Consider the following 22160-nt stretch of genomic DNA (forward strand, 5'->3'; position numbering starts at 1 on the left):
ATGCCAACTATAATAAACTTCAGAGCTCAGGGTGAACCATTCAAGAAATATGTTTGCTGATGATGTTTTAAAGAAAGTCACACCAGTGAACTGGTGGAAGTCACTTCAGCACTTGGATTCAGAGACTGTTAAAGTGATAATCTCACTTTTAACAGCAGTAGCTTCTTCTGCTGGTGAAGAAAGAGTATTTTCTTCCTTTGGATTAATTCATTCCAAATTGAGAAATCGTTTGGGACCTGAAAAAGCAGGAAAGCTTGGTTTTTCTTTTCCAGATTATGAACAAATAGGAAAATGAAGGTGAAGACGACCGAGTTAGCTGCAGAAGTCAATATTTTAAGTTTCTCATGTTGACCTGGCTGACATAGTCGATTTAATTTTTGTGGTTTTTTAAAAATATTCAAAATATTTAAATATTCAAAAAAAATTTTAACTAAAATAGTTAACAAAAACAAATCTGATTTTAAAAAACTTGAATGTTTAACTAAATTCAAAAATTCATATGCTTGTTTTGTTAAAATATACATTTGCTGTTGAAGAAAAAAATCCAGAATACATAACGTTGTGGTTTTACTTAAATAAAACAATTCAAATGTCTGTCTGGTGAGGTTCTCCTCCTAATAAAGCATGACAAGAAAATCCTCCAAATATTAATGATTAACCTGTTGAATTGGAGATAGTTCTTGGCTTCTTCTCTCATTTGTTCTCTACCTGGAATCAAGTGTCCTCTCTGACGTTGGGCCTAGTTGCCAGACTTCAGGCAGAGATTTTATGTTCCTCTGTCTGGACAATCCTAACTTAACCTGCCTCCTTCTCACATTTCATTTGCTTCTTAAGTTAATTTAACCTTGAGTGAAGTGACATCTTGGGCAGTGGTTGCAGGGCTGCTTTATTTTCACAGACCCAGAGCAGTCTGTTAAACCCTTCATGTCTTAGGATGTATGTACCCCACACCTGACTATCACACAACCTATTTAAAAACAAAACAAAACAAAACTTTCCACAAAGGAAGGCATCCTTTTAAGGATACTTTAAGCTAGTGCTTCTTAAACTGCCCACAGATCACCATGGATGCCATAGAAAGGTATCCTTCAAGCAGTAAGACTTTATCCTAGGAATTCAACCCATGCACTCCCAGGAGGGGAAGCCCTGCTGAGAGTTTACTTGGATCACTCATCTGAAGACTGATACTGGGGTAGGGGAGATGGGATTGAGGACGTGACATCATTCCATAACCATGAAGATATCATCACTAAAACAGGTGATAGTTGAGTTTCCAAACAAGCAACAACAAAATTGTATAAATGGAGAAAATACACATCTAGTTTTATGAGATATTAGTAACAAAGATATATAAAACCTATAAATTCAAAATTCATAATATTAAGATTGCCAGTGTTTATTTTAAGTAATTCCATAAGATTAAAACCATGACACCAGATGTAAGGATGTATAATATCTGATTATAATACTTCCTTCAGTCTTTGAATTAGATTTTTCCCAGGAAACATCTACCTTTTAGTGCTGAATTTGTCCATCCAATTAAAATCATGTGTGACCATCATTCTTTTATGTCAAAATGACTTTTGACGTTTAGTGGAACAAGCAGCCTGAAGTGGGAGACGTTTAAAAAAACAGGAGAGAAAACATTTCCAAAAAACCTAGATGAGTTTTCAAAAATGCTGTATAGAGCACCTACAACTTAAGGAAGAACATCTATACTAGATAGGGATAACACACTATCCTCTAAATATCTACGTACAACTAACTGTTTCTCTCCAGGGCTACATTTACCCTTTTTTCCTAAATGAGTGGCCATTCAGAGCCATGGTTTCAGAAATCCCTAGGTCCACAAGTACACAGTTTTTCTGAACAACTTTGTTCCTATCCACAAGTTCAAAAGAAAGGCTTTTTGGGAAAGCAAATTCAGCAACTAATTTTACCAAAAGAGGTCCAAGCTTTTCTTTTGAAGTGTTCTAGCAATACAGAAGGCTATGTTGGAACACATCTCTCTACCTCGCCTTCCTAATGTCATCAAAATAACCACCTCACAGAGTATGTTTACACTGCCGTTAGAGGTGACTGTAGCACATGCAGAGACACCCAAGCTAGCTTTAATCTTGCTAGAGTGAATACCAATAGCAGTGAAGTCACAGCAGCAAGGATTTCAGCATGGGCTAGTGCTCCCAGTTCGTACCCAGAGTCCCAGGTGTGCTTCCACATCCCATGCTGACACCTGTGCTGCTGTGGCTTCACCGTACTAGTACTCACACTAGCTAGATTAAAGAGAGCTTGCGTATGTCTACACCTGCAGCACCGTGATTGCAGTGTAGACATGCACACAGATAGGGTTTTGATTAGGAAGTGGAGGCAGGGTCTAGAATGAGAGAGCAATAATAATGCAAATGAGTAAAAAATATTAAGAAAAGTGCATCAGGGTTGGTGTATCTAAAATACATGATCCGAGAATAACAAAGACTAATTGCAAAGTAACAGCAGAATATCATGCCCCAGCATTCCTAAATTGGGGGCTCATAGTATGCTACAACAGACCCCATCCACCATCTGGGACCTTTTTGTAGGTTGAAACCTTAGCCCTCCTGCATCATCTTCTGATGAACTTGCGTACCTGTGGACTAACTAACCCCACCTGTTTTTGCTTCCTCTATAGAGGCTGAGCCTCATTTCCCCAAGACAGAGAGCGAGCAATTATCCCTCCAAATGTTAACTGTCAAATCAAAACTATTAGTTGCATTCAAACAAAATAATGCTTACGAATTCAAGAGAAGAAACAGACTGAACAAAGAAAAGCATTTAAAGAGGCATCATTTACTTGGGGGAAGGAGAGAGAAAAAGAGAATCATTTCAGTTTTATGCAATAAACAAAGGATAACATCAATGAAATAATGTATATTACTTTCCCCGCATTTGCACATTCCCAAACTCACAATCTTTTGGATTTAAGAACCTAAATGTAGACACCCATGCTTGAATATCTTGGTCAAATGTTTTTAAGTCGAAGCTTTTCTAATTTTTCCACAAGGTGTCAGGGGGGCTCTCAAATCTCTTTAGCCTGGAGCCATCCCATAAAAGCAATTTTTTTAGGTCACTGGATAAGATAGAGTAAAAAGGGAACTCTAAAGGAGTTAAATGACAGCTACCAGAGTTTAAATGAGATAGTTTCCCAATTTAGGATTATGCTCTGTTATTTAAAAAACTTACTCTTTTTCTCTGGTAAGGCCTGCAGTTTCCCCAGCTCTTCTTCCTCGCTGTCTTCACTGCTTGTACTGCTGACGTCTAAAACAATGTCTCTTTTGGGGTCCACCCGGAGAAAGTTTCTGCATTCAAATGTCAGATGACCAGCTGAATAAAAATCAAAAGAGTAAGCCACAAGCAGAAATACTTCAAATTATAAAATAATGTTAAAGAGTTACTGCTTTGTGCTGAGAAATATGCATTTTAGTATTACACAGATTTCATAAAAGGGGTGGACTTTAATTTGGTTTGTCAGTGGAAAAATAAAGGAATATCACTTTGAAAAACTATTGCAAGGTTTGGGGCTGTGTACAGAGCAGAAATGTTTTTGTTTTAGGGAGAGAGAGTTCCAATTAGCATCTGGTGCCATTCCCATCAATTATCAATTTATTTTTAGAACCACTTCCCGCAAAGCTTTTGCATAGTCTTCTTCATTTTTTGTGAATGTGTCGCATACCCTTCCCTGAAGAACTGATTTGAAGGAAGGTGAAATGTTTTCCAAATTAAATTATTTTTTTAAAAAGAGTGACATGTGAGAGTCTACTCCCTTCCAGTGACAAATTATATCTGCAGTAACCAAAGGTTATCAACTAAAAATGTGTACGTATACTATGTCATTCTTTATTTTCTAAAACATATGTGCGTGTCTGAGTTTCTAGTGCTTTACAGACACATTAGAAAAAAGGAATTTGAAGCTAGCTTACACTGAACTTATACTGAAACATGGGGATTGAACCAGAAAGACAGATGTGAGGTGGAAGCGACAGCTTGCCATTTAAAAATAAATAAATCTCAATATATTCTTTCTATGATCAGCTCAAAATCAAAATTCCAGGATAATGGTGAAATGAATTGTCTTATGACCTTCTCCCAATTACTGTAATAAGCGATAAACATTTCTAGCTTAGAGATAATAAATAGACTAATTCCTTTTTAATACAGTCAATATTAGAAATGCTATTCATTAAAGAACGCTTTGCAGCAGCAGTTATCTGTAGCAATGTGTATTTTTAAAAAATGCGGGGCCAAAAATCCTAAATTTGTATCCAGACAACAGAAACTCCTAACCCATCTGAAATAATGGACCTGGGGAAAAATGTGAAAAAAGGGAGCTCCAAACCTATGATAACTTGTAAAGCTGTCAGCTGAAAACATAATTTAGCCCCATACAAAAGGGAAACCCTGCTGGAAGTCTCCACAGGAACCAGGCTAGTTACTGCTACAAACACAGCTTCTTCCCATCAAAGATAATCTTCTGAAGCCAAAGCAGTAGGGAACATTAAAACAGAATAGGTTACCTGGCTTTCCTAATTTCTTTCATATCCAGAAAGTTTACAACACTGCACTTATCAAACAATTAATTCTGTACTAACATCTAATTGCCTCGAGAGGCGTTGACAAGTAAAGGAACGCAGTGTCAAAACTTGCTGGAAGAAAGTCTACCACCTCTCTCACCACGTAACCTTTTTCTAAATCAATTAAAAAATGGTTTGAAAGGTTTGTCAACAAAATGTTCATTAATAATTAAGGGAATAATTAATTACTTAAATAGTATCAAACATGTAATATGAGGATTTAGTATTAAAAACTATCTTTAAAAAAATTATCTGGTTTATAGTGTAATTCTGTGCTAAGATTTAAGAGAATAATCACTGAGCTCCCCATGCAACACAACATACAATGGAAACGATAAAGAACAGCTACAGCACTTGCAAGGTAGTGTCTTATGGTAGTGTCCTCCAAAGAGTGGGGCATGCAAAGGAACAGCTTTCTTGGGCAGGAAGGAGGGGAGGAAGAGCCACTGAATTGTTCTTTAGCGTCTCGGCTTTCAATAAAAAAAAAAAAAAAAAAAGAAAGAGTGTATCTGGTATAGTGAAGAAAACATTCAAAACGTGAAATGATTGTAACCAATGCAAAAATTCTTGTTTGAACTTGCAGAGAGCCTGATACAACAGTTCTGAGATGTAAACTGCTCATTCATCAAAATGAGCAGGTGGAGGGATAGCTTAGTGGTTTGAGCATTGGCCTGCTTAAACCCAGGATTGTGAGCTCAATCCTGGAGGGAACCATTTAGGGATCTGGGGCAAAAATTAGGGATTGGTCCTGCTCTGAGCAGGGGGTTGGACTAGATGACCTCCTGAGGTCCCTTCCAACCCTGATATTCTATGAACATGGGTGCAAACTCAGATACCAATGAGGATACTTTAAAATGTCAAATTTGTTAGCCATTTCACTTCTCATTGAAGCATGTAGGAAAGTAGTAATATCTTATTATTAGTGCCCTACCATATTCAGGTTCGTTTTGATCAAGTTCACAGTCAGAGGGTTTTAAATTTAGTCAGTTTCATGTTTTCAGATGTTTACATCTGAAATTTCACTGTGTTGTAACCCTGGAGGTCCCAACCCGAAAGGTACCCAGAGGTGGGTCTGTCCCTCCCACCCCTGAGCAGCCCTGTAGGTGAAGAGGAACTCCTGCCCCTCCCCAGCAGGGATTTGCAGCTAGAAGCCCCCGGCCGGGGCGCTCCCAGCAGCACAGGGGAGATCAGATTTCACAGGGAAGGGCTTATTTCACGGTCCATGACACATTTTTCATGGCCGTGAAATTGGTAGGGCCCAACTTATTATGAAGAGCTACACATGTGGGGATAGGGAGCCGACAAAAAAAAAAAAAAAGTATAAATTATGATAGGCAGGCTTTTAACAACGAACTGCAGAGGTGGTGTGTTTGTGTGGTGTGTGCGAGGACTGTTTCATTTTCCCGAAGAGATGGCTCAGCTTTCAAAAGTTTGAGAGAAACTGCACTCTGGGCATCTTTATATTGCCTTCATACTTACGATAGCCACACTTCTTGCATCCTGCCCTGATATTATCCTTATTTCCACCTGAAAACAAACAAACTTCCATTAATTTTGGGTGTTACTAATTAGAACTTAGTTTCTTTTTATCCTTTTTATTTGACTTGACACCGTGTTAAAGTACATACGCATTCTGCAGTGATTTATTCATTAGAGAATTCTATTAGAAAACCTAATATCTGGTCTATTGTCCAGCTATGCCAGAAGGACAGGAGATACTGGATGTGTTTTAATAAGGCTGCAACTTTATTCCTAAATGTCTGGGAGTACCTGGCAGATAAAAGTTTACAGTGCAGATAATTCTCTAATTATTTACATACACCCGGAGACAGCGCTCCCTCTTACCTATCCTGGTCCCCACCAATCCCACTGCTGGGACCTCTCACCCCCTCCCCAAATAAGGGGGGCTGACTCCCTGTCGTACCAGCCCCTAAACACCCGTTTCCACTCCTTTAAAGAATACCTCCTTTAAATCTTTTCTCAATCTATTTCATCTGATCACTGTATCCATTCCCTATGGAGTATCTGCACTGGACATCTGCCACAAGGAGGCACCAGCAATTAGCTTGGCTACCTTCCCCCATATCTAGCCGGGTCCCCAGAAATCTACTGATGCCTTCTTCAATACCAGCCAAAAACACATCAGCATCTAAGTCTGCAGGTCAACCCCATTCGCCCTGAATAACTCTTGCCCGATATGCTATGTAAGGATGAGAAATCACCAACTTCCTTATGCCATCTATGATTTTGGCCACCTCCCTCTTCTCAGACCTCCTACTCATGACAACCCATGTAGGCTTCGCAGCTTCCTGCCACATGCTGTGTCACAACATATCCAACCAAATAGTTTTTACTCCTGGGAAAAGTTCCAGGATCTGGCCCAAGTCCCTCTGAGTTCTGAACATTAAGTCCAACCCTTTACACATTCCTAAATCATTTCCCCCGAGGTGAATGACAATCGTATCTGGTGCTTGCACACAGGCCACCACGCTATCAGAAGGGGCATCAGCTGCTCCCATAACATGCACCTCCTTGCACACTTTTTACTTATTTTGGTAACCAAAAGCATTGAGCCATAATGTAAAGGGGAACAGAATACAATAGTGTTACATCATCTCCAAAGTCACTTTTCTATAGTGTATCCTATCACAGTAATCCTGATAGTCTATGTTAAAACAATTAGTGCCAAGTACTTTTAAATAAATCCACTCTGAATTACTGGAATCATCTATTTTAATGATGTTTTGCATTTTATTTTTTTAGTTCTTTTCTTAAAGAATGGCAACAAATGAAAATCAGCCTACCATTAAAATGTGTTGATTACAACTACATATAGCCTTTAAACTAAATTTGGGGCTTCTCTTTGCTATCCAGGAGGACACACTATATCTATATATTTTTATTCAAGCAATTATATAGCTTAACTTACATTTAGAGTCTTAATTTTTACTTTTTTATTTTAGAAAATGGTGAATGATGCATGTCTTATTTACCAGATTTGTTCACTAATGATTTTTGTCAAGCTCTAGTTGGATAGATAATAAAATTCAACTAAGAATTTACCAAAGCAGCATTTTTAATGAAATAAAACCACCTTAAATGTGCTGGATACATAGGGGAAAAAAAGTTTATCATAATATCTTTTCCCTTTAAGGATACGTCTACACTGCAATTAAAAACCTGCAGCTGGCCTGTGCTCATTGGGCTCATGGGGCTTAAGGTAAAGGGCCGTTCAGTAATCAGTGTAGCCATTCAGGCGTGGGCTGGAGCTGGGCTCTGCGCTGGAGCGAGGGGGCAGGGTTTCAGAGCTCAAGCTCCAGCCTGAACCCAAATGTAATGAAACAGCCCTTTACCCCAAACCCTGTGAGCCTTAGTCAGCTGGCACGAGCCAGTTAGGGGTTTTAAATTTCAGTTTAGACATACCCTTAAACGAACAAATTTATTAAACAAAGAACGTATTAGCTATAGTTAGTGAATTTAACTGATTGTTTCTGGTCGCCATTTCCTTCAAGATTTTAGAACAAGTATATAAGTAAATGAAGCATCAGTTAGTTAAGCTTACCTCATACTACATGATAAAGGCCTAATCCTTACTTAGCGGATAACTGATTAGCAATTAGTGCATAAATAGATGCATAAGTAATATATGAGCAATATATATGAAGATTCTGTATGCCTGCATAACTGAGTATGGTTATGACCTCTGTATAATGTTTTGAGATAGGACAGTGTGAACAAAGGTTCCTGGCAATGAATCGTAACATCTGGACATTCTGTTATTGAGTTTTTGGTGTGTCTAGGGAAAATGAGGGAAGTTTCTGTCAGATAACTAGAATTGATAGTTTTGTTATTGTTAAAAATTTAGAAAAACATGTTATATAATTTAGTGTGTAATCTGGATTATCAGACAGGGTAGTAAATATTACCAAATAGAAAAGGAGTGAATGGGCTAAAGAATGAGGAGTATTGATAAAAGGTGATATGTAATACTGTGTATAAAAGATCATATTGGGACCTGAGGTCTCTGTCTATCTGACAGACAATTCATTAGCCTGCTATCTTCCACCTGATCACTGAGGTGTGGCACTCTGTACCTGTGTGAATGAAGCCTGGACATTGGATTCAAGAACTCGGGGTTAGCGGCAGTCTCTCTGCTTTCCTTTGGTTTGTGAGTAAACCTGTGGGCCTTGCTGAATGGGGTTCTGAAATATCACTAAATAGTAGAGATCATCCTCTTACATCTTGTTTTTTGTTTATAGATTGGAAGAGGAAAACAAGCTTTTCTGCTTTTCCAGCTCCCACTAGGTTTCTTAACTTTGAATGAAGTAGTCATTGAACTGAACTAGTTGAAATAAACTGGAATGAAGAAAATACTCTCTCTGCAGTTACAGAAGAGGCTACTGCTGTCAAAAGCTGGTTTAGCAGTTCAACAAAAACTGGTTCCAGGTGCTTAGCCAGTGACTTCCACCAGTTCAGAGCTTTGACTTTCTTTAATACTTTATCAGGAAACGTACTGATTAATAGTATTTCTTGTATTTAGCCTAAATGATTTTAATATATTATAATAAATGTAGGCTTTAACATAGATTGTCAATTAAAAATTAATTTTCAACAGATATATTTTTTTAAACTATATCTGTACGTAAATTAAAAAAGTCTGATTTAAATCCAAAATCCAATTGAAATAAAAAAAATTTAAGAAAACACAAAACAGATTTTCATTCACCCTACAATCATTACAAATTATATAAAATTTGTCATGTGCACTCATGCATTAATTGTACATACGTATTTCCACAGAGACATACAAAATCTAAATTATGATTTCTAGACTGCGAGATAACTAGACTGTCAATTAATTGCAGTTAACTCACGTGATTAACTCAAAAAAATTAATTGCGATTAAAAAAATTAATCGCAGTTTTAATCGCACTGTTAAACAATAGAATACCAATTGAAATGTATTACATATTTTGGACGTTTTCTACATTTTCAAATATATTGATTTCAATTACAACACAGAATACAAGTGTACAGTGCTCACTTTATATTATTTTTTATTACAAATATTTGCACTGTAAAAATTATAAAGAAATACTATTTTTCAATTCACCACATACAAGTACTGTAGTGCAATCTCTTTATCATGAAAGTGCAACTTACAAATGTAGTTTCTTTTGTTACATAACTGCACTCAAAAACAAAACAAAACTTTAGAGCCTACAAGTCCACTCAGTCCTACTTCTTGTTCAGCCAATTGCGAAGAGAAACAAATATGTTTACATTTATGGCAGATAATGCTGCCCACTTCTTATTTACAACGTCATCTGAAAGTGAGAACAGGTATGGTACCATTATAGCTGGCGTTGCAAGATATTTACATGCCAGATGTGCTAAAGATTCTTATGCCTCTTCATGCTATGGCCATCGTTCCAATGGACTGATGACGCTCGTTAAAGAATAATGTGTTAATTAAATTTGTGACTTAATTCCTTGGAGGAGAATTGTATGTCTCCTGTTGTTTTACCTACTTTCTGCCATCTATTTTATGTTATAGCAGTCTTGGTTGATGAACCCAGCACATATTGTTTGTTTTAAGGACATTTTCACGGCAAATTTGACAAAATGTAAAGAAGATACCAATGTGAAATTTCTAAAAAGATAGCTACAGCACTTGACCTAAAATTTAAGACTCTGAAGTGCCTTCCAAAATCTGAGAGGGATGAGGTGTGGAGCATGCTTTCAGAAGTCTTAAAAGAGCAACACTCCAATGCGGAAACTACAGAACCTGAAAAACCAAAAAAGAAAATCAACCTTCTGCTGGTGGCATCGGACTCAGATGATGAAAATGAACATGCATCAGACTGTTATTGAGCAGAATCTATCATCAGCTTTGGATCGTTATTGAGCAGAACCTATCATCAGCATGGATGCATGTCCTCTGGAATAGTAGTTGAAGCATGAATATGAACATATGAATCTTTAGTGCATCTGGCACGTAATATCTTGCGATACGGATTACAACCATGCCCTGTGAACTCCTGTTCTCATTTTCAGGTGACATTGTAAACAAGCCGGCAGCATTATCTCCTGCAAATGTAAACAAACTTGTTTGTCTGAGCGATTGGCTGAACAAGAAGTAGGACTGAGTGGATTTGTAGGCTCTAAAGTTTTACATTGTTTTATTTTTGAGTGCAGTTTTTTTTGTGCATAATTCTACATTTGTAAGTTCAACTTTCATGATAAAGAGACTGCACTAAAGTACTTATATTAGGTGAACTGAAAAATACAATTTCTTTTGTTTTTTACAGTGCAAATATTTGTAATCGAATATAAAGTGAGCACTGTACACTTTGTATTATGTGTTATAAATTGAAATCAATATATTTGAAAATGTAGAAAACATCCCAAAATATTTAAATAAATGGTATTCTATTATTGTTTAACTGCGCAACAAATTGCGATTAATTTTTTTTTAATCACTTGACAGTCCTAACACAAATTGTAAAAAAGTAAGTAGTCAGTAAATCAATACCTTAGCAACAGCTAGCCCTACAAATAAATTTTAAAATAACTTTGGAAGATTAAAGCAGAGTATTACCTGTTGAATTGTGTATTACTATATCCATAATATATCTCCTTATGTTATTATAACTTGTTAAGGTGCTACTAACTACATCAGGGGTGGAGGCAAGAATCCTCCACAACACCATCTTATGGAATTAACAAGTAATCCTTTTTAATGAATATATTTGAGAAAATTAAAATTACTTCCCCCAAGCTAAAAGAATATGGTGAGAACTAGTTTAAGAAAATTTAAATTAACTTCCCATTCTCCCGATAGTTCATACATTTGTTTAACTACAATACTTATGTGTGAAAATTCACCTTTTGCATTCCAATAAACAAACTTAACTCTGTCCCACAGATGTACTTATGAATTCTTTCAACATACTCATACATTAATGATGTATATGCTAAAGAAGACTTTATTATTTGAATCTGTAAGATGAATTTTTACACATCAGTATTGTATTAAATTATGAACTATCGGGGGAATAGAATATTTAAAGTTACATCAAATAGTTGTGACCATCCACACCCACTGAGAAACGACAAACTACTTTCAATCCACTCTGGGTCTCATCAGGAGGACAAGAGAAGTGAGGGAGAGAAGAAGTAGAGTGCTGCAAGAAGAACTTGTAGGTGTAAGAATTGGAGGGAGAAAAATGCAGAGAATGAAGATGGGGGAAGACTGGGAGAAAAGATCGATTGGGGCTGGAGATGAGAAAAGAGGGCAGATTTTGGGGAACAGGGATAGGAACCTTTTATGATATATCTACACTGCAATTAGACACCCGCGGCTGGCCCATGCCAGGCTCGTGGGGCTCCGGCTGAAGGGCTGTTTTTACTACCATGTAGCCTTGAGGGCTCAGGCTGGAGCCCAAGCTCTGGGACCCTGAGAGTTGGGAAGGTCCCAGAAGTCTACTTTGCAATTAAACAGCCCTGAAGCCCCAACCCAGAGAGCCCAAGTCAGCTGGCACAGGCCAGCTGTGGACTTTTCATTGCAGTGTAGACATACCTTTATATTCATATCAGTTCAATGCTAGGATTAAATGGGTTCTGAAACAGTGGTGATGAGGGGCAAACAACAAAAACACCGGAAGTGAAGAATGGAGTATACAGACAGAAGGAGAAAAAAAAAATTAATAAAAAAAAAAAAAAAGCCCTTATAGTTAAGATTGCCTCAGGACATACTCCACCCACCTAAATTCTTCAAAGCATGAAAAGAGGAGTGGGGAGTAGAAAGAAAAAAAGTCTCTGGCATTCCTTCCCACTTTCACATTCACCTATGGTGTTGTTGAAAACACTCTTCAGTGTGTCCTGAACCACCATCTCTAATAAATATATTACTTATGTCTTACTTATACCATATGTCGGCACATGGGTTCCACTACAGCAATCAGTTCATAGGGGTTTAGGAGTCTGCTACTGGCTTTCAGCTAATGGAACTACGGACAGATTTTTAAAGGTAGTTTGATATCTATGCAAGTTAGATGCCTAATTACCTTTAAAAATCTGGTCTCTACTCCTTTAGTTCAAGCAAATAATGGCTCCAGATTGAGGATCCAGCCTTCTGGGATTCAGTCCTTATGAACAATTCAACTAGGAATGTTGTATCAAAATAAAAGCTGTGTTATCTGTTAGCATGGGTTACACATTCCCCCTGGCCAGGAAAGCTCAACCTAAGCATTAAAGATGCATAATAATTCAAGTTTTCATACACATCTGCATGGACTGAACATAGAATCTCAGAATCTAAAAGCATAAAAAAACTCTACTGCTCGAACTAAAAGAGACTAGGTCCCTTAGTTCACAGACAATACACAACTCATAAACCTCTATATATGGAGACATGGTCAGCATGGGTTACATTGAGTCTTCTCTCCAGAGAACTTATGCCAACTTCAGAAGTACAACATTCTGTTATCATAACTTATACAGTTGTCAGTTACACTACTGAACCTTCACACTTCCTCCCAGCATAACACCAGCTTATACAGCAGGACTTCACCTACACCGACGCAGGTTGCAGTGTGAAAGCGGCTTTGTCGGCATCTCCTGACGACAAAGCTAACACCACTTGCGGGGCTGGAAGCATTTTGTCAGCAAAAGTGCAGACAAAATATTGACAGAGAGCGTTCATACACACTGACTTTTAGTGACAAGGCTGTGTCGACACAGCCTTGTCGCAAAAGCTGCGTAGCGTAGACAAGCCCTCAGTATTTTCATGAGGTAACTGAACTGACATATTTCAGAGTGGTGGCCATGTTAGTCTGTATCAGCGAAAACAACAAGGAGTCCTTGTGGCACCTTAGAGACTAACAAATTTATTTGGGCATAAGCTTTTGCGGGCTAAAACTCACTTCTCACTGCAACTTGCGTCAGCAAAACTTTTGTCTTTCGCGGGGAGGGGGGGCTTTTTTAAGTACCCATGAAAGACGAAAGTTTTGTCGGCAATGTTGCAGTGTAGACAAGCCCTGAGAGATATCCTGTCCAATATCTGGAGTGTATTAGCTGAACAACTCCTTCCACAGGAAGGTGGTCATATTTTCTAAGAAAAAAACTGAACATGTACCATTTGTTCCCAAGCTTTCCTCCTAACACCACTCCCTCACCCCATTATAATGGCACCACTTTGTTTTTTCAGGATTTCTATTTTAACAGGGGCAATTCAATTCTGACTCAAAACAGTTTTTAGAGGATTAATTTGACATTGAATTGACATAGGGCACCATAATGATACTTCTGCAGATTTAAAGTCCTATTATGTTAGGGAATAGGCCTACAAAGCTGTTACTAACACAAGAATTATTGGCACAATAAAGAATCTATAAGAACAATTACACTGGCTCTAAAGAAGCTGTTGCATCACAAATCCCTTCTTACAGATTTGGTAGATATCTATGTTAAGTTAAACCACAATGGACACTGAACATCTCAGGGGACTAGAAACAGAAACAGGTTTGGAAGGATCAGATTTTATTGGTCAACATCAATTTCATTATACACAAGCTGATGAAAAATATTTCCATTTATAACAGCTGAAATTTGCAGACAGGCAAAGAAAAATGCTGCCTGACAGCTTACTAGAATTTGATTTAAGGCTATTTACTTTGTATATTTTGGCAAGTGATGTTGACAATTTGTGTTTTTACAGTTATAAAGCTTTAACTTTCTGAATCTCAATGCCTACTGTTATTAAAAAAATGGTCTGATCCCCATAATTTCCCACCACTTTAAAATTTAAGTCAATGAAAACAGAAAAATTGCTTTAAAAAACCCACGAAACATCAATACCTGTAGAAACTATTTTAAAAAAATTCAAAATTCTGCCAAAGCTAGAGATATAGAACCTTTCAGTTCTAAGGATGCCACTTCACTAGTGAAGTGGTTCAATTCTGAATGACATTAATTACTGTTTGTGGTTTCTATTCAGCTCCAACTGAACAGGTGCCTAGTGTAAAAAAAAACAGCGGATGAAAATTTCCATTCAACGTCTTAAATTTCCATTCATTTAATTTATTAAATGCACCCTCAAAAAGTATGTGTAACACATTTTCCACTGACACCAACTGAAGTCATACATATTGATCAAAGCCAGGGCATAGGCCAAAACCGATTCTACCCAAACTGATTATATCTCAAGAATATAAAGATGATGCCCGCTGGTTGAATTTGGCATTGCACTTAGGTTTTTTTATTCAAGTATATCCCATTAGAGGGACTGAAAATAGAGAAACAGTACTTCATTAAGTAATTTGTTTATTAATTCCAGGTTCCTTTCAGTCTAAGGTCTATGTGCTTTCTCTATGTGAGTACAACATAATGAGGTTTGATATTTAGACTTGAAAAGATATTTAGTCATCAAAAAAGAGAAAAAATACAAAATCCGTCCAATAATATATTCATTTGAGCAGTATTCATTGTTTGTACTGTAACCTGCAGATATTCTAGTTTATAGACAAAAATAGACAATAAACTACACATTGTACCAAGAACAATACTATTACTAACTAATTCTGTCAAGGACCATTGAGACAATCTCTGAATTGAGAAATTAGTTTATAAACAATGTTCAAAAATGCTACTGAAATGATCTTAACTCTTTTGTTGGATACTTAATGTGAGCATGTTTTCGTATATAAAAAGAGATCTGAAATTTTATTAGATATAATTGGTACAAAAAGCTTGTCAGCTTTATTAGAGAATCTCTCCTTTCCTCTTAACAAATCAGAAGAGAATTGCCTCTAAAACACACTTGAGACAAAATAATACCAAAGTTACAGAAACTCAAAATAAAAATGCTTTCCTACCTGCTTTTCCTTCCTCCTACAGAGTTTTCACTGGAAAGTCTAAAAAAAGTTCTAGAAGAGAATTGTTAAGAAGATGGAATTTGGATCCAAGGAGAGAAATACACAAACTAAACCAGGAACAACAAATAAAAAAGGGAAATAGCCCTAATTAAAAGCAAATTTTTACTCCATATACCAGGTTTTGAGTTCTGTACCTGCTTACCCATGGGATTTCCCTAAGCTATCAAGTGATTAAAATAATTCATCGCAATGTTAAACAATAACAGAATACCATTTATTTAAATATTTTTGGATGTTTTCTACATTTTCAAATATACTTATTTCAATTATAACACATAATACAAAGTGTACAGTGCTCACTTTATATTTGATTACAAATATGTGCACTGTAAAAAACAAAAGAAATTGTATTTTTCAGTTCACCTAATACTAGTACTGTAGTGCAATCTCTTTAAATTGAACTTACAAATGTAGAATTATGTACAAAAAAACCCAAAACTGCATGCAAAAATAAAACAATGTAAAACTTTAGAGCCTACAAATCCACTCAGTCCTACTTCTTGTTCAGCAAACAGCTCAGACAAACAAGTTTGTTTACATTTGCAGGAGATAATGCTGCCGGCTTGTTTACAATGTCACCTGAAAATGAGAACAGGAGTTCACAGGGCACGGTCGTAATCCGTGTAGCAAGATATTTACGTGCCAGATGCTCTAAAGATTCATATGTCCCTTCATGCTTCGACCATCATTCCAGAGGACATGCATCCATGCTGTTGATGGGTTCTGCTCGATAACGATCCATAGCAGTGCGGACCAATGCATGTTCATTTTCATCATCTGACTCAGATGCCACCAGCAGAAGGTTGATTTTCTTTTTTGGTTGTTCGGGTTCTGTAGTTTCCGCATTGGAGTGTTGCTCTTTTAAGACTTCTGAAAGCATGCTCCTCACCTCATCTTTCTCAGATTTTGGAAGGCACTTCAGAGTCTTAAATTTTAGGTCAAGTGCTGTAGCTATCTTTAGAAATTTCACATTGCTACCTTCTTTGCGTTTTGTCAAATCTGCAGTGAAAGTGTTCTTAAAACTAACAACATGTGCTGGGTCATCATCCGAGACTCCTATAACATGAAATATATGGCAGAATGCAGGTAAAATAGAGCAGGAGACATACAATTCTCCCCCAAGGAGTTCAGTCACAAATGTAATTAACAGATTTTTTTAACGAGCACCTTCAGCATGGAAGTATGTCCTCTGGAAAGGTGGCTGAAGCATGAAGGGGGCATACAAATGGTTAGCATACCTGGCACGTAAATACCTTGCAATGCCAGCTACAAAAGTGCCATGTGAAAGCCTGTTTTCCCTTTCAGATGACATTGTAAATAAGAAGCAGGCAGCATTATCCCCTATAAACATAAACTAACTTGTTTGTCGTAGTGATTGGCTGAACAAGAAGTAGGACTGAGTGGATTGTAGACTCTGAAGTTTTTCATTGTTTTGTTTTTGAGTGCAGTTATGTAAAAACAACAACAACAAAAATCTACATTTGTAAGCTATATTCTCATGATAAACAGATTGCATTACAGTACTTGTATGAGGTGAATTGAAAAATAGTATTTCTTTTGTTTATCATTTTTACAGAGCAAATATTTGTAATAGAAAAAATAATAAAAAGTGAGCTCTGTACACTTTGTTGTAATTGAAATCAATATATTTGAAAATATAGAAAAACATCCAAAATATGTAATAAATTTCAATTGGTATTCTATTAACAGTGAGATTAAAACTATGATAATTTCTTTTAATCGCGATTAATTTTTTTGAGTTAATCACGTGCATTAACTGCAATTAATCGACAGCCCTACTTTTAATATTTTGTTTTTGATATCTTAATTTAGTAACTCAGAAATAGTTTCATTAGTGGTACTACAGTAGAATATGCTATATCCTTTGTAAAGCAATAAGCTAGGATGTAAAAAAATTAAAGAGGGTAGAAACAAGCACACTTCAGGTAAAGTCAGAAATCAGACACTGAGAATTCTTCCTACGATAGGATATTCTGTACAAAAAAATCTGAAGAATTTAGCCTTCTGAAAGTGATGTTAAAGTTGCATAATAATATAATTTGTGTATTTTTCTGATTCTTTTGTTGTGGCTGCTTGAGTTGAAAATCCACCAGAAGAGATTCAAGGCTCTTTATTAATAACAGAATACTTCTGCAGACTTAAGTTGCAATTACATATACAAAATTCTTGACATTAAAAAACAACCTCTCCCGCATTTTATTATTATATATCACTAATATTACCCTAGTGTCTAGGAGCCCTAGTCATGGACCAGGACTTCACCGTATTAGGTGCTTTTCAAATACAGAACAGAAAGATAGCCCCTTTGTCCCAAGGATCTTACAGTAAACAAGCCGACAGCCCGTTTCTTCTTTGCTTACACTGACATGACATGACTTCATTATGGAGCAGCTGCTGGCACTTCATAGTTAAGGTTGCAACTGTAAACTGATTCTCCCCCTTAAATTCCCCTCCTACTTCCCCCCCCCCCCCATGGAAAAATAAATAGTGGCCTCAAAATTGGTACATGAGGTTTGAGGCTGAATTAGATCCTTTAACTAATTCTAAGTTAACAGGACAAGAGATTAATGATATTACATCATAAAAATAATAAAATAAAAATAACCAGATTTTAAATGGGAACTTCAAAATAGTACATCAGCTCCTATCAAGCTATCTTTGGCTTGTGGGAATGCTCATTGTCTTCAGAAAGCTCTGCAGAACACCAAGGACCCATCAAACCCACATGTAAGAGTTCTAGAAAGCTAATTTCCCAGTGTATTAAAGGACACTGACAAGTTATGCAATACAGGACACATACATATTATGAAGCAGAGTTTTCTGCCAGTCTCATTTCCTCCCTAACACACATCTTTTTCAGACTCCCTAAATTCAGCAGGAGGATTCCCACTTCAGTGCACTAGTTGAGGTCTTCAGAAGTGCGACACTTGCCTGGAAGGATGGTGAGATGCAGCAAGCTGCAAGACCACAGGACTTAGGGATGGCAGAGAGGGAACAGACTGCTGAGGAGGCGGCAGTCTCTCATCCTTGTTTGTTCTTTGTGTATGGGCTGCATTGCTGGCCGCTGGCCATGGGCCCCTGAGTAATCAGCTGAGACAGCTCTGTTTGCTGATGTCTTGGTAAGGGCCATGTGGCTCTGACCCTTTTACCTTTGATCAGCCCTGCTGTTTGATGTCTCAGTAGTTAAATACTCCCTGGTAGCGATGGGTGCGGCTGAGCTGAGCTAAGCAGGGAGACTTGGTATAAAAAGTCACTTGCTAGGTGAACTCAAGAGCTGTGAACAGAGGTAGCTAACATGATGGTTTTGGGAGGAGTTCAGAGGGGGACAGAGAATTTCCTTCCAGGTCCAGATCTATATTTGATTGCGCAGTGGCCAGGGTAACCAGGGTAGCCAGAACAGTGGGGGTAACCTACAATGGATGTGCCATATTTTCTTTCCTGCCTGAAGCTGGAACTTCTTGTGCATGAAGTGCAAGTTGGTGGCCATGCTGGAGAAAAAAAATATTATATTAGAAGGGCAAGTAGAGATACTACTGAGAATCAGAGAAGCTGAGGAGTTCCTAGACAACTAAGTTCAGGAAACATCAGTACCTCAGCTTCCTGGAAGAGACAAACTGGCCACCAAAGAGTCAGAGAGAGGAAGTCAGCAAGGCATAGCAGTTCTTAATGACCAAAGGCAGAAGTCAAGGTGGCTTTCTACACAGTTGGAGACCGACAAAGATGGGTAGGCTGCAGCCACCAGAGAGAAGTGGACCTAGGAGGAATTCCACACAGCTAGAAGTTTCCCATTGATACCAGGTCCTTAATGTGGAAACTGTGGAAGATCTCTCTGAAGATCTGGCTGGTCTATGGAACAGAGAGATGTACAGGACACACCTGTGGATGTGAGCTTGGCCCAACCTGTAACAAAATCAAGCTTGCCCACAAGGAGATCTTCAACTGGCCAAGGAAGATTGATGATGTTTGTGGGGATTCTACAACAAGAAGAACAGAAAGGACATTCTGCCAAGGACTGACAGACAAAAGACGGCATGCTGCTTTCCCAGAGCCAAGAAATATCATGTCACACTAAGATTGGATAGGCTTCTGAAGTTGGTGGATAAGGATCCACTGGTGATAGTCTACATCAGCCCTAATGCCACTGTACTGTGCAATCTCTCACAGATAATAGAGGACTTCAGGGAACTCAGAACGGAGCTGAAGAAGGAGAATGTCCAAGTGATCTTCCGTCTTCCTTCACCAAAGGACATGGAGGATCTCCAAGAAGTCAAAAGATTCTGAAAGTGAACCTCTGGCTAGGTAAGTGGTGGGAGTGTAGGGTTTTGACTTTGTGGAATATTGGTCCACTTATGGGGAGAATTGGCTGTACAGTTTGGATTGCCTTCATCTCAGTAGAAAGGGAACCATTTTTCTCAGGGACAGGCTGGCTACAGTAGTTAGGGGGGGCGTTAAACTAATAACAAAAGGAGAGAACAAGAAGAGGGAAGAAATGGGCATTCATTTAGTACAAATCTGATATGCTGTGAACACAAATAATCAAGGAACCAAAGGACAAGAAGAGAAAAAAAAATCTTTAATTATGTATACGCCAATGCTAGGAACCTGAAATTGCTCATTTATGAGCAAAAATTTGATCCAGTTGGTGCCAGAAACCTGATGGGAATATTTGCATAATTGGACTGCAAATATCAATGGTTATAATTTATTTAAGAAATATCAAGCGGGTAAAAGGGAAAGAGTAGTGGCACTCTGTCAAAAATGACATTATCTGTTTCCAAGACAATGAGAACTCAGAAGAAAGTGATCCATAAGCATTCAGAGTCAATGTCCTAAATATACCCTCATTTTGTGCTTTTAGTTAGTGTCTGCTACAGACCACCAAATCACACTAAGGAAGAGGGTGACCTGCTTGTTAAATACATATCTATAATATCTAGGAAAAAAAGTTGTATGATCATGGGGGCCTTAAGTTTGAGTGACATACAGAGGGCACACGCTGTCAGTATTAACACATCCTCAGAATTTCTAAATATTCTAGATGACAATTTCCTAACTCAAAAAGTATTGCATTCAACATGGGCAAATTCTACATTAGATCTCCTCTTTACAGATGAAGAGGAATTCATCACAGAACTAAAAATTAGTGGTAGCTTAGGTACAAGTGATTATGATCTGATCACATTTGTTACATGCAGGCAGAATAAAGTCCAAACCAGTAATATATGCACTTGGTGCTTTAAAAAGGAAAATTTCACAAAACTGAAAACAATTATGAGCCATATCAGCTGGGAGGAAGAATTTAATCACAAAAATGTGAATGGTATTTGGGAATTTTTAAAGAACACTTTACCAGATGCCCCAAAAGGCACAATAACACAATCCAGAAAAACTGTACTGGTTAAAAAACTGACCTGGCTTAAAGGGGAAGTGAAGGGGGCTACAGAAAATAATAATAATAATAATAATAATGATGATAAAACAATATATAACAAATGAAAGAAAGGGGAAGTTAGCAATAATGAATATAAATCAGAAGCTATGAATTGTAGACAATTGATAAGGGAAGCAAATGGACACAAGGAGAAATCTAAGTCCAGCAGAGTTAAGTACAAAAAGGACGAGTTTTTAAAAGGTATATAAGAACATAAAGAACCCTAATAATGGTTTTGGACCATTACTAAATGGAATTGGTGGAATTATTATAATAACGCAGAAAAGGCAAAACTGTTCGACAAATATTTCTTTTCTGTATTTGGGGATAAGCCAGATGATTTAGTCATCTCATATGATGATTACACTCTTTCCATAAAGATCTCTCATGAGGATGTTAGACGGCAGCTATTAAAGTCAGACATTTTTAAATTAGTAGGTCCAGATAGCTTGCATCCAAGAGTTTCAGCTTTCACCTTTATTCAACTGCTCTTCTACTAAGAGCTAATTTTATTTCCATACTGAGAAAGCTTGGATACAGAGCTATTTATGCTCTACATTAAGCAGAGGCAGAGCTGGGTATCGTCTATATACTGTTGGCAATTCAGCCTGTACATTGTCACCAGCATTCCCAATGGTTTCACAGACATAGAATAAGGTGAGAAAAATAACTGAACCTTGTGAGACACTGACTGCAGACAGAGGCTATGGAGGTGGAGAAACAGTTGCCCATAACAAACCTTTGGATTCGGTTTGAGAGAAAGGACTGTAGTCATTTCAGGATATTTCTGTTCATCCCCACACTTACTGGGCTGTAATAGGAGTACAGCAGACCCTCGCTAGAGCACGGATTCGCATATAGCGTGGTCGCGGTGATGGATCCCAAATTTAAATATTTAAATTGGTATCCATGGTAACGTGGCCCCTGCTATAGCACGGTCCCTGCGTTAACGCGGTACCATGCATGGATCCCGAACCCCGCGTTCTACCGAGGGTCCGGTGTATTTGGTGGTGATGCAGAGAGACCCAGCAGAATTAGTACGGAATTATCTCCTTCCCTTGCCTATGATCAAGAAAGATCATCCAAGAAGCCAAATGCTGTGTCTGCCTGTCTCTCTTTTTGAAACTCATGACTGGAGAAGATAGGAATTAATATGAGAATTGA

The 22160-nt window shown here is 37.6% G+C and overlaps 1 protein-coding gene across 1 annotated transcript in view; it reads right to left on the reverse strand.

Annotated features, from left to right (window-relative positions):
* The window catches only part of SREK1IP1 (SREK1 interacting protein 1), a 33019-nt gene that overhangs the window by 7878 nt on the left and 2981 nt on the right, over positions 1–22160 (reverse strand). The window contains exons 2-3 of the mRNA XM_073344055.1: positions 6087–6134; positions 3220–3360 (exon numbers count right to left, since the gene is read on the reverse strand). Of these exons, the coding sequence (XP_073200156.1) occupies positions 3220–3360; positions 6087–6134 (189 nt within the window). The remainder of the gene's footprint in view (positions 1–3219; positions 3361–6086; positions 6135–22160) is intronic.

The sequence above is a fragment of the Lepidochelys kempii genome, chromosome 5 (assembly GCF_965140265.1).
Source record: "Lepidochelys kempii isolate rLepKem1 chromosome 5, rLepKem1.hap2, whole genome shotgun sequence".
Classification (NCBI taxonomy): Eukaryota; Metazoa; Chordata; order Testudines; family Cheloniidae; genus Lepidochelys; species Lepidochelys kempii.